The sequence below is a fragment of the Colletotrichum graminicola genome (genome assembly GCF_000149035.1).
Source record: "Colletotrichum graminicola M1.001 genomic scaffold supercont1.110, whole genome shotgun sequence".
NCBI classification, from domain to species: Eukaryota; Fungi; Ascomycota; class Sordariomycetes; order Glomerellales; family Glomerellaceae; genus Colletotrichum; species Colletotrichum graminicola.
In genome coordinates this window covers 32,526-47,647 of record NW_007361114.1, presented here as the reverse complement: position 1 = coordinate 47,647, position 15,122 = coordinate 32,526, and the positions used below count along the sequence as shown (strand labels likewise).

General features: G+C 36.2%; 4 protein-coding genes across 4 annotated transcripts; 2 read left to right on the top strand and 2 right to left on the bottom strand.

The window, feature by feature from the left end:
- Window positions 1-3,202: 3,202 nt before the first annotated feature.
- Window positions 3,203-4,129, top strand: GLRG_11720 (uncharacterized protein; the record flags this gene model as incomplete). Its single annotated transcript, XM_008102416.1, has 3 exons — window positions 3,203-3,526; window positions 3,586-3,867; window positions 3,923-4,129. 3 exons carry the CDS (start codon window positions 3,203-3,205, stop codon window positions 4,127-4,129), a joined length of 813 nt encoding a protein of 270 aa, XP_008100607.1.
- A 985-nt stretch (window positions 4,130-5,114) lies between these two features.
- Window positions 5,115-5,932, top strand: GLRG_11719 (uncharacterized protein; the record flags this gene model as incomplete). Its single annotated transcript, XM_008102415.1, has 3 exons — window positions 5,115-5,190; window positions 5,413-5,805; window positions 5,856-5,932. 3 exons carry the CDS (start codon window positions 5,115-5,117, stop codon window positions 5,930-5,932), a joined length of 546 nt encoding a protein of 181 aa, XP_008100606.1.
- A 277-nt stretch (window positions 5,933-6,209) lies between these two features.
- GLRG_11718 (uncharacterized protein) lies at window positions 6,210-7,215 on the bottom strand (the record flags this gene model as incomplete). The annotated part of the gene is made up of 2 exons (XM_008102414.1): window positions 6,210-6,966; window positions 7,079-7,215. 2 exons carry the CDS (start codon window positions 7,213-7,215, stop codon window positions 6,210-6,212), a joined length of 894 nt encoding a protein of 297 aa, XP_008100605.1.
- Window positions 7,216-8,033: 818 nt separating this feature from the next.
- On the bottom strand, window positions 8,034-8,774 carry GLRG_11717 (uncharacterized protein; the record flags this gene model as incomplete). Its single annotated transcript, XM_008102413.1, has 1 exon — window positions 8,034-8,774. One exon carries the CDS (start codon window positions 8,772-8,774, stop codon window positions 8,034-8,036), a length of 741 nt encoding a protein of 246 aa, XP_008100604.1.
- Between the last annotated feature and the right edge of the window lie 6,348 nt (window positions 8,775-15,122).

Sequence of the window (15,122 nt, the reverse complement as noted above, 5' to 3'; positions counted from 1 at the left end):
ACGTAACTATAGTATATTAATATTTACTATTATTAGCTATAGCAGGAGATTACTAAAGGATAAATTAATATTATCTATACGCTATTAGCTAAGTTAATAGTAAATAGATTAATAAAGGCCTTACTATAGTAAAAGTAGTAATTATTTATTTAATAACTAGGACTATTTAACTAAAGTAAATAGATATAAAAAAGCTATAAAGCTAAATTACATAATAAAGAAGAGTAATTAACAAAAAGTAATTAATAAAAGGTAATTAATAAGGTAATTAATAATACTATTAGAGGCTAGGCATAACAGAGGAATAGGCTTTAGTAGGTATAGTTATAACTAGGATAGTTAACATATAAGGCTGTATTTACTAGATAAGTAAGGCTACTTTCCTCTATAATATTATTAAGAATACTATAAATAAATACTAAAAAGTTTATACTATAATACCTCTATAATAAAGAGGATTCTATAGTTATAAATTATATAGTTAGATTTACCTTAATTAGGGCTATAAATTTATTAAAAGGCTAACTAGAAAAGGTTAAATAATATAATCTAAAGTAGTAAAACCTCTATTTACTAGGGGACTAGCTATATTAGTAAATATATTTAAGGAGAATAGTAATTTTAAGGTAATTAAACCTTATACTTAGTAATCTATATTTAATAAAATAAAGGGATTAGCTTACTAAGTAAATTAATACCTACCTTTACTATATTTTATACTATTATAGCTCTAGGTAATTTACTATATTTTACGCTATCTATAGCTCTAAGCAGATATCTAATAACTAACTAATTATAAAGTTAGTAGGCTTTATAGACGTTACTATAATTAAGTCTTTCTACCTCTACCTAGGATTAAACCTAAGAGCTTTAATATAAGTTACTATTTTATATTACGTTATTAAGTAGTAGGTAATACTACTTAACTATACGCACTTTAGTTTTAGTTAGTTACCTAGGTAACTAAATAGGTAGATAGAGGTAATTTATAGTTATAGTAACTGTTATAATAGATTATAACTATAGATATTATTAATTAAGGGCTAGATTAACAGCTCTAAATAGCCTTAATCTAAGAGGGCGTGTTAAAGTAGGCTAATTAGCTAGAAATACACAGTCGCTTGTAGGGCAATTAGCTGCAAATACACTAGTTATTTCCTAGATAGATTTCTCCACTTAAATCAAGAGAAAATAATAATCCAGGCATTTACCCCTTTCCAAAGGGCCAATTAGCAATAGCCGCGTAACATAGTAGTAGATACACATATAACAGAGCAATCAATCAATCCAGGGTATCGCTGCCAATTACGCGCTTCAACACCATAGCCAAATATCTTACAAAAGGCATAAGTAATAAGGTTTAGGATATAGCTAAAGTAATAGAGGCGCTACTCCTTATAGTCCTACTTATCTATTAATAGGTTAATAAGGGGATATAGATACTATATATAGGTGTTATTATTAGTTATATTATTATAAATAATTAAACCTAGCTTTCTAGTAATACCCTAGTTATTATAGACCTTATAGATAGTAGTAGTAAGATTCTTACTATTATAGGCACTAATCTGCTCCCTTAGAGTAAGAAGATATTTCTAACGGTGCCCTTAGGGGTTAAGGAAGTATAAGGTAATTACTATAATAGCCTTATTATTAGGTAAAGTCTAGAGGTTAAAGTAGATATAAATCTTAGAGATAGATTAATTTAGCTGCTGCTAGATTATCCTTTTGCCTTATTAATATAGGCAATAGATATACTGCCTTATCTAATTTCTTCCTTATAATACCTAAGAGAATAATATACTATTATGTTACTAGAGTAGGCTCTTCAAGTAGAGGTCCTTAAAGATATTAATAGGTATATTTCTAGACATAATAAAAGTAGCAGTAAGGTTCTAAATAGCCTTAACCTTAGTAGTAAGGACTGTGCCATAGGAGACTTTTAGTTACTTATGCTAGGGAGAAGTAGTGTTATAGTTACTATTATTATTAATAGTAACAGAGGCCTTCTTTGTAATCCTATATAACTTTATAAGGTGCTCTAAAGCAGAGGTTGTTAAGGCAATAGAGAATATCTCTATATATCCCTTCTAGTTATAGATCCTATAGCACTAGAAGGATGACCTAGTATATAGATTAGGTTAACTATAACTATAGATCTTAACAAGAAAAACACTATAGTTTCTAATCTATAATAATCTTCTTTTACCTTTCTTTTTTACTAGCTAATACTTAGGGACAAAGATCCTGTTATGCTAACAGATAACAGGAAGATTATTAAGGGCAGGATAAGGTAGGAGAGTAACTAAAGATATATTCCTTACTTAGGTATATATAGTGTCTTAGGATTATCGGAGGGCAAGGGTATTTATTACTAGTAAAGTTATTATAAATAGCTTTAAGAAAAAGAAATAAATAGAGGTATAAAGAGGGAGTAAATAAATAAAAGGTCTAATAGGGGGGAGGGTAAGTATAAGGGGTTATAACTTATAGCAGAGTATTTACTATATATCTACATAAACACTAGGAATAATATTACTAGTAGGGATATAGTGTAGGTATTTAGCTTTAGAATAAATATATAGCAGAGGAATATATAGATAATCCGACTCTACATAAGTCAACTAACTAACCTAACTTTGGCCTTAAGGTTAGTTGGTTGAAGTGAAGCTATTCACAAAGTTGACGGGTTGGTTGACGAAGTTGGTTGATGGGGTTGATCTGAGTGAAGCGCTGATATGAGCTACATCAAAAGCTTCATTCCCCTCTTCTTAAACATTCATCCAATCAGTTTTGTAGGTTGTATAATTCCTTGGAACCTTGCGAGGCAAAGTCTAAGGTACCCCGCGCAGGTCGCCCCATTGGGTAGCTTCAGAAGCTTCCGAGGCAAACAGCCTCACCTTATCTGTCTCATCATTAGAGCATACTCAGTGTCCCATGCCATCGAAGATTGGTTTATACAGGCCATCTGAATTTTGTTACTCCACGAGGCCGGGATGTGACACTGATGCCGAAGTGCGGACAGAAGATGAAATCAACTCAAAATCATGAGCTCAAACTTTGCCAGGCCTGGCGCCAGAACGCGCAATTCATCTTTCCGCTTTCAAGGCTTTGGGTGCATATCGTAATTCTTTAAATCTTGAACGCCAGTCTTTTTGTTCCTCTACAGTCAAGTCTACAAAGCCCCGAGTACATTTTCAGAATGAAGTCAGTCACCAGCTTTTTGGCATTGTTTGCCGCATTGAGTTGTGCCCTCGGGGACAAGCCACCCTCGCCGAGAAGCATGTCGACAAAGGAATTTCGACGGGCGTTCTTGGATGCTGGCATCATTCCAGATGTCATGGGTTCTTTCAATCCCGCGGTGTCTTTTTATGCAGGCTACAAGTCCAGCGACGGCAACAAAACTCTCATGATGCCAGGTTCCATGCTCCAATTGATGGAGACTAAGCTTCCGTTCGAGTTCAGCGTTGAAAACATTATGAATGCACAGAACGTCACTCGGAATACCCGATACATTCTTTGTATGGTAAATAACTTCGTCGCGAGAAATCAACGTAAGATGCAATCGCTGATGGGAGCTTGCAGATTGGGCCCGACTCACCAACACGCGAGGAACCAACCGAGCGGAACGTGAGGTACTATCTCGCCGGTAACTTTACGGTGGAACAAACGAAATCTGAGATTCTCTCATCGGCATTGATTATGCACAACTCTACACCCGCTTTCAACGACTACATGGTACCAGACCCCAAATCAGGAAGCGGTATGCACAGATACGTGTACCTACTCTACGTTCAGCCCGAGAAGATGAATAAGATGGGGTTCGAGGCGATGGGTGTCGACATGAAGGAACGAAAGAAATTCAGCGTATGGGGCAATCCGAAGTCATTCAAGAAGACAGATTCTAAACTGATTCTCTCAGATTTCCCAACTCCGAAAACAGGCCGGTTTGGACCGGCCGATCGGGGGCACTTTCTTCACAGTGGACATGGCCAAGAACAGCGATGGAGGTGATGGCGGCAATAATGGCGCAGGTGGTGGAAACGGAGGAAGCACTGCCTCTATTGCGACTGTTGGCTCTATCTTCATGTTCATCACGTTGCTGACCACCATGTTTGTGTGGATGTAATCGGCTAGTAAACAAAACAGCGTGTTTGTCGGCGCATCTTAAAGCAGAACGCATGGGATTGTGATATCATTTATCGTCAAAAACGAGGAAGTTTGCTTCCATATGGTTTGGGGTACATTATCAGGATACGCTTTGTTGATTTTATTGGATATTGTACTGGTTTCCATTGAGATGCAGTGACTAGTTTGAATGAGAATGTTATCTTACCAAATCATGCCAAATACATGTCGTACTTTCGGATTCTCTGTCGTCCTATGCCGATGACTGGTTTCTTGAACCCAAGGTCTCTGCAGCAAGCCCCTTTTTGTTCATTTAGCATCGTCGGTTGATAGGAAGGAATGGCTGGGCATACAGGGCCTGAAGCTCATTGGTAGACTTTTGCATAACCTGTGCGCCTTGAAAGAGCAATACCAACCAATATATCGACCTGATTTACACCTATCACCGATTGTCTTGTCAACCAAAAGCCATCGGTTATCGAAATGGTATCAATCTCTCAGATGAGTTTCAGACTTTGTCACAGCTTTTCCCGATGGAAATTCAGCAAAATTAGAAGCCACAATGACTGTCTCCCCTGCCATTGATGACTTGGTGATAACCTCGTATCTAGTTGGATTATAATATTTCCGCCTACTCTCCAATCCAACTACGATATCGGAGAAACTAGTGATTTTGGAAAAAAGTAAAGTCAACCGCTCAGATTTCATAGGACTGAGAACTTGACAGTGATAACTTTGAGGTATTTTAGGCAGTCTTTCATCGACTAGTTAAGCAAACTCATACAACGACTGCTTATGTCAGCAGGGCCTCCATGTTCCTGACCGAGAATTCCGGCCCACCGCCTTTCCTCCTAGTCACCACGCGCGCTAACCGTCAACCTGAGTTCTTTCTCAGACTTCGTCTTGTTAGCTCTCAACTGTCACGCTTGCAGTTATTCGTCATACAGTACCTTGAGCGATTGCCTCCATTCGTTGACTCGGAGATTATGTCAGCTTTACCTAGGACATGGCGCGACAACGCGTACCTTGTCATCTCAAGCATCCAGCTTTCAGCAATTCTGCGTGAGTCCATGATCTTTCGAACATCGTTCAAAATCATTGCTACCTCTTCGATTTGCACTGCAAAGCTTTAATTGCACGGCCTTTGAGTTGAGCGAATGCCAATTGGCCCGCTGATGCTGTACCTAGTTGCCAAGTGGAATAACTTCGGTAGTTATTCCCATAATCCATCTCATCATTCTCACTATGTCCTGTGGGAGCACAAACTAACAAAATCCCCACTAGTGGTTGATCTGGTCCCTTTTTACCCGTCCAGCCTCTACGCAGACCCGTCGTCGCCCCTGCACTTCTTGCAGCTGCTCCGCGACTTCTACATCCAGACCTACAATGACCCCTATTTCGTCACGCCGCACGACGGCCTTCCCTCATGGTTCAAGCTGTTCACCTATATCGAGATCTTCTACCAGCTTCCCATGGCCATCTGGATGGTCTACGGGTTCTCTAGGCGGACAGGTACGACGCCCGGCTTCGAGCTCGCCGTCCTTGTCTTCGCCGTCGAGTGCGCCTTGACGACGCTGACCTGCATCTACGACACCCTTCACTGGGATCCGGCTGTGTATAGCCAAGCCCAGAAGAACGTCTTCATCTTTAACTTATATGGCCCTTGGGTCGTAATTCGTAAGTTCACATCCTCATCGAAGAGCCCATATCAGCACTGACAAGCGTAGCGGCACTGATGGGGGTAGACATGTGCCTGCGCATTATGAGAAGGGTGCAAGTCACAGACAAGGCGAAGTCGCAGTGAAAAGCGGATGTGTGTTTGATTCCAAGCAGCCGTGGTTCCATTGAGGATATCATGTCATCCTGCTCGGTCAGACAGCATGCCCGGTTCCAGTCAACCTGTCCCAAACTCCTTTCCAGTCCACATCGTACATTGTACAGTACAAGGCCATATCCCAGCTAAATTTTCGTTCCCAAGATGAACTCCGAGCGTTCGTTACAAAGGTCATTCAGAAAGGCGGCGTCAAATATACATGAATCGAAAACAATCATACAAATCCCCGCCTCGTGCGAGGCCTGTTCTAGTCCATCCGCTTGGCGGTCTTGGAGTATCCCCAACCATTACCGACACCGTTGAGGCCGTAGCCCAGCGGGGTAGCGCCGCCCAGACCCCTTCCCCGCAGCCTCTTGGGTAGCACGACGCCGAAGAAGTACGTCGCCGCGACGAGCACGCCGGCCATGAAGGACGTGGCGATATAGAAGATGGTGCTCGCGTAAATGTGGCCGCCCATGCCCTGCCACTCGACGTGGCCCTCCGACTTGGGCAGGTTTGGCGTGGGGAACCATCTCACAGAAAGCCGAAGGGGCAGCGGATCTCCAATGACCAGCCTCTGCGTGTAGATACCATCCATGTGGCTCAGCGGGCTTGTGCTGTACGCTGTGCCGGAGTCAAGAACGCCCGAGTCGTGCGGCCGCAGGTGGTGCTTGGGCATGCTGTGCAGCAGCACGTTCATGTGGGTGCTCACGTGTAGGTGGCTCCGCTGGAGGGTGCCGGCGAGGGCGAAGACAAGGGGGATGTGCTCCTGCTGGTACGGCTTCTCGCCGACGACCTCGATGGTGGGGGCGGGACGGGCCGGCAGGCGGCAGGCAAGGGGCGCGTCGTTGTGGATGAAGAACTCGAGCAGGTGGAAGAAGGGGTCCGAGACCATGGGGATGGTACAGTTCAACTCGCCCTCGTGGCCGTAGCGGAACTCGAGGGGCTTATTCGTCTCTTCGCATACGGGGAAGGGGATCCACTCGATTTCGTGGTTGGAGTTTTCGATGTGTTCGCCCGTTTCGCTGCAGGGAGGAGAGAGATGTGTTAGCTAGAGGCTGAGCCGATGGATGGGATAAAGTAGGTGCGAGGCCAATGACATCCCGCAAGCCGGCAAAGGCATCGAGCTATACTCACGAGCTGCGGTTCATGCACTCGACGTGGATGGGTGCGCCGTAGTGGTACGAAGGGAGGCCATCCTCAGGATGCGCAGCGACGAACTGGACCATGCAGCAGACAGCAAGGCCCAGCAGTACTTGCGCAAAGGACGCCATGATGCGGGCGGTATGCGTATTTTCGACTTCGTCTCTCGCAAGCAGCCGCAGCAGCAGGGACCACCACTGTGATGGAAAATGAAAAAGGGTCTTCTCAGGTCGACCGGGGCATTGCCTTGAATTGGAAAGGGACGCGCACGACGGAATGCGATCCCGGGACCATCTTTCCCCAGAGTTAGGCTTTGCAGGATGGGCATTCGAAAATAACAGCTGGCGCCGAGGCCCCCCTGCGCTCCGTCCGATCCCGATAAGGGATAAAGGTGGCCCCACCTCGTCGATGTCACGTGTAGCTTTGATACGGATATCGACTTTGGTTTCAACTCTTCACAACGTTAGGCCAGGTTGTTCAGTCTGGACGAGATGGACTTATTCGATTTGATCTACTCTATAACGAACTCTTTGTCCCATTCCTCACGTATGATACTCAGGCTCTTGCTCTGCTGTGTGGTTGCGAGCAAGCATTTGTTGAAAGGCCGGGCAGGCCTCGTCAGAGGCGTTGTTCGCCATGTTAAACATCATTTTAATGAACACCAGATTTTCCAAGGACCATAATGGCCATAGAATGAGGGCGTACTTACATAGAAGCAGGGTTTTCAATATAGAAGACTGGTAACGACCGCGGCGTCGATGCATTGTCACTGAATGCCAATCATGCTACTCGATGCCATTGCTGGTTGATATCGTCTTTCGGAATGTATCCTCGACACGTATTTGCATACTAGCGCATGATTAATGCCTGGGCCATCAGACACCGCCAGAAATCCATCTTTGATAGCTGAAAACATATATTTGGAACATTCATGCCTCTCCCATTCACGCTATATCTCCAAACTTTCACACTCGACATCATTGTCCACCACTTCTCTCAGGTAACCCGATCCTGCCACGTTCAGTCTAACTTCTGAAGCCTCCTGCAGTCGACCTAGTTTACTCAGCACCTCGATAAGTTCCAGTTGAACTTCTACTGCCCGAGGACGGTATCCAGCAAAACTTCCATGCTTTTCGACCAGGTAGTTAAGCATACGGATGCATTCTTCTGAATAAAAAATGCACGAGTCAAAATTGTCGGCGTCCTCATGGAATTGAGCCAAGTACCGTAGCATGTAAGCAACGTCATTGAGATACTCTGGATCCCAATCATGCCAGTGACATCCGTTTTTGGTCTGTATACGACGTATGTAGCGTTCGCATGAGTGCTCAAAGCCATCATAGCTCAACCACTCCATAGCACGTATGCGATACCATTCGACCGTCATGGCTTCGTATAAATTTTCCCCGAATAAACCAACAGCCTCGTCCCAGAGATCGCTGTAGATTTCGAGAACATTTTCAATGTCTGAGATTGAAATTTCATGGCTGTTCCCGCTCACGAGTGCAACTTGCCGTGCATACAGACTTTTCAAGTCATCAGAACCGCGGGTGGCTATGAAACAGTCCGCAGTCACGTCGCATAGTTGCTCCAGTGAGTGCGAGAACTGGGCTAGGGACTCGAGAAATATTGCGTGCGTGGTCTTCGCCATCGCTGTAATAGGCATTCCGGGCTTTTTGGCATTCAGCATTTGGGAAATGTGATGCAGATAAACCTGCAGCTCTTTGTTCCGCTCATAGGCGAATAGGTTCCACGGAACGTCTAAAAGCAACAGTCGGACGATCGTGCAACTTTCACTGTCGATGAGCATTTCAACCGTACGAAACGCCTCGCGAATGACAGCGCCATACTGTTGGAAATCTTCCACTTTCAGAAGTTCGTGGGCTAGTCGGAACTGACCCAGTAGATTTTGGTTCTCAGATGGGAATTCGTCGAACTTTGAGCAATTTCTCCAGACGGGGCATTGCCGCGCGCTCCCGTGGATGAGGTCACTGAGACTAACATAGAGCTCTTCCGTCCACCGTTGGCATTGGTTGCTGAATAGTATCAAGGTTGGAAGCGATGGATCCTGGTGGGCCTTTCGGTCTAAGCGTGAACCGTGGCAAGTATTATAGCCATACCCGGAAGAGCTCCGTGTCTGGTTCGTCAAACCTATCATACGTCGTCTTGTCGGCCGTTTGCAAGTAGGCTTTCCGCAACGAGTTTCCAAAAGTTCACCGTTGATGTGGCTCTGCTGGCGGCCTTTGGTGTTGTACTTTCTCCAGTTCCATCTCAAGAACTGTCGCTATTAGTATACAGTTAGTATGCTCCAGGGAGGTAGGGTCACGTGATATTCACGTAACACACCGCCTCCCTTAGAAGTATCTACCATCCCCCTGTAACAGGGGTATACCACCACTAAGTGCTAGAAGTCTAAATTCACTTTATAATAATAATAATAACTAATTCCTATAGTTATAATCTATAAAGTAATATAGGATATCCCTCTTTTGTAATTAACTAACACTAATTAGTATGTAATTAATTATAAGATTACTACTAATAATAAATTAGTAAGGTTTTTTTTATATAAAGTAGAGAGGATTAACTAGCCTATTAGTAAATAGTCCTCTATAAAATTAACCTTTATTATTATTATTACTATTATAATTTTTTTTACTTCCTTACTTTATTTTAACTAAGCTTTTATTAATAATAAGTAAAAAAGGGAAAAACAAAGAGCTACTACTAGTAATAGTAGGGCTATTAAATTAACTAGTAATAGATAACTATTCTTTATACCTATTATTATTATTATTATACTTCTTATAACCTCTCTCCCTTTTACTAGTATTTATTTACTATATTAACTTATTAATATAAGGTAACTATATTAACTTTAACCTGACTAAAATAGACCCCTAAAAGGTTAGATTATATATAATATATATAATTACTATATAGTTAGATAGTAACCTTTATAGCTATTATCTTTTTAGCGCTTTCTAATTAGACTTTATAGATTAGACTACTACTACTTTTAACGCTATAGGTACTAAAGCACTATTAATATTTTATAACTACCTTATTAATAATAAAGTTTTTATTAATCTAGTAAAAAGAAGGATTACACCTAAATTAGTAGACCTTCTTAATCCTAATTTCTATATATAGACTAAAAAGGATATTACTTTTACTTACTATAAGCGTCCTATCTTTAACTTATAAATAAAGAACCCTAAATTTATTAATAATATTACTAGTTAGTATATTTTACTTAAAGAAAAGTTAATAATTAAATAAGCCTTATTTACTGCTTTTTTAATATTATTATAAATAATAGCTAATACTACTTTATAAAGGTAGCTAACCTTATTTACCTTAACTTATCTACTAACAGTAGATTATTACTAGCTAAAGTAGGAGTAAAATAGCCTAACCTTACTCTTATAATAAAATAAAATCTACTAGATACTTACTAATCTAAACCTAGTACTTAGAGGTAATATAGGCACTTTATTTATTAATACCTTATTATATAACCTAAGAACCCCTTACCTTTATTACCTTTATTATAACTAGTATAGTAAGTAATTAAGTAGTTAGCTTATTATAATAAATAAGGTAAATCCTTAGTAAGATATACTATTTAATTTATTAAATAACCTTAAGCTTACTACTAACCTCTTACCTTAGGGCACTATATAGAGATTTTAATTATAAGGCTATAATAAGTTATAACGTTAGCTACTATATAGATCTAAATTTATACTTATCTCTTCCTCCTAACTATACCCCTATTAACTAACTAATCTTATAAAGCTACTAATAAATAAAACTAAGTATAGTAGTAAGTTATATAATATTCTTAATCTTAAGTTAAGTATTTTTTAAGATAACTATAGTAAGGTTAGGATTAAGTAATACTAACTTAGTCCTACTTTTTTTATTATATTAAAAGGTAAGGTATTTTTATTTTATATTAACTATATCTATAGTAATAGTATTTAAGATTTTAATAAGATAGTTAACTAAATTTATAACTACTTTAAGATATAAGAATAAATATAGACCTACCTATTTAAATAGTAAGAAATAACACTACCTTAAGTTATATATAATAATCTTATAATAACTAAGATCTAAGCCCTTAAGGAGCTTATTATAAAGCTTACCTTTATCTAATAGGCTCTCCTTTTATTATACTAAAATAATAAAGTACTAAGAAATTAGCTACTAAATACCTACTCTAGAGTTCCTAAGTGTAACCTTTACTTATATACTTTAGTTATAATATTAAAAGGAGTATATAGTTAATTATAATTATTAATTAGTACTACTATAAGATATTCTTACTATAGCTAGTACTTTATTAAATCTTTACTCTTATTACTTAATAATTAATATTAAGTAGACTATACCTACTAAGGCTAAGGCTATAATTAATAGTTTAGTAGTAACTATAGTAGTAGTAGTAACTATTACTATAATAATAATAATAGTAGTAATAGTAGTAACTATAATAGTAAGAAATACTATATTTACTATAAGCCTAGCTACTAGTTAATAAAACACACTACTAATAAAAGATATAAAGCGTACTAGTAATTTAAAGGTAATTAATATATAAAGGATATCTTAGCTACTATATATAGCGCCTTCCTTACTACTTATAAAGGCATAACACTATAAAAAAAAAAAGTAAAGATAATAAGAATAATAAAGATCTTTAATAGTATCTTTAAGGGGCCTACTTTATTATTAGTAGTAATAAAGAATAAGATAACAGTATATTTTATACTTTAACTACGTTTTTTAGTAGCACTAAAGTAAATAGTAATATACTTACTACTAACCTTACTAACTAAGCTATCTATTACTAATTAATAAAAATTAACCCTAATAGTACCTCTACTAAGTCACCTAGTACCTTTATACTAGATTATTACTTATTAGCTACCTTTTAAGGTATTTTACTAGATATAGGCATAGTAAGTTATTTAACTATAGGCTACTTATAAGCTATTACATTATAGTAAATTTAACTATCTATAAATATTAACACTATAGCTATAAGTAAAGTAAAGATTAGATTTAGTAATAGTAATACTATTACTTTATAAGGTATTATTATAGTAGAGACTTCTTTTAGGTATATTACTTTTTATATAATACCTACTAATATACCTTTCTTACTTTACTTAGCTAATATAGATTAGCTATTAATTTAATTCAATAACTTTATAAATACTCTTTAATAAGGTAAACTTATAGTGCTAGTTATATAAAAATAGGGCTACCTATAGATACTACTTAGCCTGCCTAAGTAAAGCCTTATAAGTTATTACCTAACTAACGTTAAGCTATGCTACCTTTATTAATAGTTTAGCTATTTATTAATTTACTAGCTATATAAGATCCTTTATAAGGCTAGCTATAAGATTAAAATAAAAGTAATTAAACACTTAATAAGAAATTATTATTAATATAATATACCTTAATAGTAACCTTATACTTTATATAGTTAATACTACTACTACCTTTAATATAGCCTACTTCTTTTATAATATTTTAGTAAAAACTATATAGGAGGCACTTTACTACTACTAGATTAATATTTACTAAGGTCCTCTAGATTAAGTTATTACTAATATAGGCTAGAACTTTATCTTAACTAAATTTTTATATAAGGCCTATATAATAGGCGTTAAAGTTAAGATTATCCTTATTAAAGCCTATTATAGTATTAAAAAGGTTAAAAGATACTACACTATACTCTAACAGGCGTATAAAATAATCTATAAGGAGTGCCTATCTATGAACTATAAGTCTACACTTTAAAGCGCTACTAAGGTAGTTAATAATACTACTAGCCTAAATAGCCTTATGCCTACCTTATTAGTATTTAGTGCTTACTTTTATATAACTACTAACTTTACCTTTTTACTTAAGATAATTTAATATATAACTACTATTTATAATATAACTAAAGATCTTTATAAATATAATATAATATAGTAAATTAATAAGGCTCTTACTACTTATAATAGCCTAGATACCTTTATAATAAAGGATCTGCCTTTAGGTAGTAATGTCTACGTCTAGTGTAAGAAAAGAGGTTAGTCTAGCCTATATAAGTTACTTACTACTTAAAGTAAAGACTTTACTATTAATATTAATAGCCTTTATGTTTTTTAATCTATATTAGTTAAGCTATATTATATAGTAAATAATAAAGAAAGAGGCTTAACTAAGTAACGCCTTTAATTTATTCTAAATAATAATAATAGTTATAGTAATAAACCTACTAAAAATACTATTATTATTATAACTAACTTAAGGTAGTAGCTATATACTAATAATCCTATTATTATATAACCTTAATTAGTAAATAGGTACGTTAGTTATTATAGACGTATATATTAGACTATTAATTATTAAATTATAAGGATTATAATAGTTACTTAATTAATTATATAATATGTTATATGTATCTAGTTAAGATCCTATAGGAGCAGGGAACTCCCCCTATTTCTTAGTTAGGAAATCCTAGAGAAATCCTAGCTATATGATTAGTGGATTTACCCTAAAAGTGGGGCCTTTTTACTGCCTATTCCCTAACAATTCGCCGTAGGGCAACTATGTATTCGCCGGTTAATTCACGTGTAATTCCGCCACATTTAACACCTTATACTACCTTCCTCTTAGTAAAGGAAGAAGCCTATTAAGCACTTATAATCTAGCTATATAAAAAAAAGGTTATTATAGCGCCTAGTAAGCTATTTAAGTAATTAGTAGCTACTAAGATTAATAGCCTTATTATATAAGGCGTCTTTAAATTTACTATAATTAACTAACTCTAGCTATATAAGTAAATTTTTAAATTATAAATTATAAATAAGGTAAAAGGCACTAATAAGAAGCCTTATAAGAAATTATAACTTATTATTTAAGGCTATACTAATAATAGTAAAGAGGCTATTCTTACTTAATTACTTACTATTTAGTAAGCTAGCTAATAGCTTATCCTTACGCTAGCCTCTTTTTTTTTATTAATAGTAAAGTTATATAGCTATATAATATTATATAGGCCTATATTTAATTTACTTCCTACCTTAACTATACTATTTATACTAAACTCCTAGCCTAAATCTATTATAAGTACCTTAATAATACTATTATAAAGGTTATTAAGCCTCTATATAGGATTACTAAGGTAGGTACGTACTAGTAGGCTACTTATAACTATTACTATAAGGAGAATCTTTAGATAGTCTTTACTATATATAACCTCTACCTTCTCTTATTATCTAATAAAAATCTATACTTTATACTTATTAGTATATAAATAGATAACACTATTAGCCTAATAGACCTTCTGTTTTCTAACTAAGAGAATAAGGAACTAACTAAGGTAAAATTTACTATAAGGGATAAGTTATTTCTTATTATTAATTAACTACTTACCTTTAACAGTAGGATTATTATAGTTATATTTACTATAGACACTTCTATTATACTTAGCTAGAAAAAGTAAAAAGTAAAGCTATAATTAATTAATATAAAGTTACCTATAGCCTACTAAGACTTTATCTAATAATAAGTATAAAGAGTATATATTACCTCTATTTACTAACCTAAAGTATACTATAACTTTTCTATTATAGCCTAATATAAGAAGCTAGATAATAAGGTAATTAAAGACCTTAACTATTAACTATAATAGTAAATAAACTTACTTAACTATAGTCTATAATTTATTTCTTTAAATCTTATATTAGCTAAGCTATTTATATTTATAAATAAATTACTTACTAATATTTATAATATAACTTTATAGTTAGGATTTATTATTTTTCTTATAAATAAAAAAGTTAATAATAACTAAGCTAAATTTTCTTTTTATAGTAACGTCTTTTATTTCTTATTTACTAAGTCTAAATAAGTTATATAAAGCGTCCTTATATCTAAAGTGTATAAAATAGTTATAGGTATTAATATAGCCTACACTATATCTAAAACTATTATAATAGTTACTTAGAAGCTTAATATCTTATTA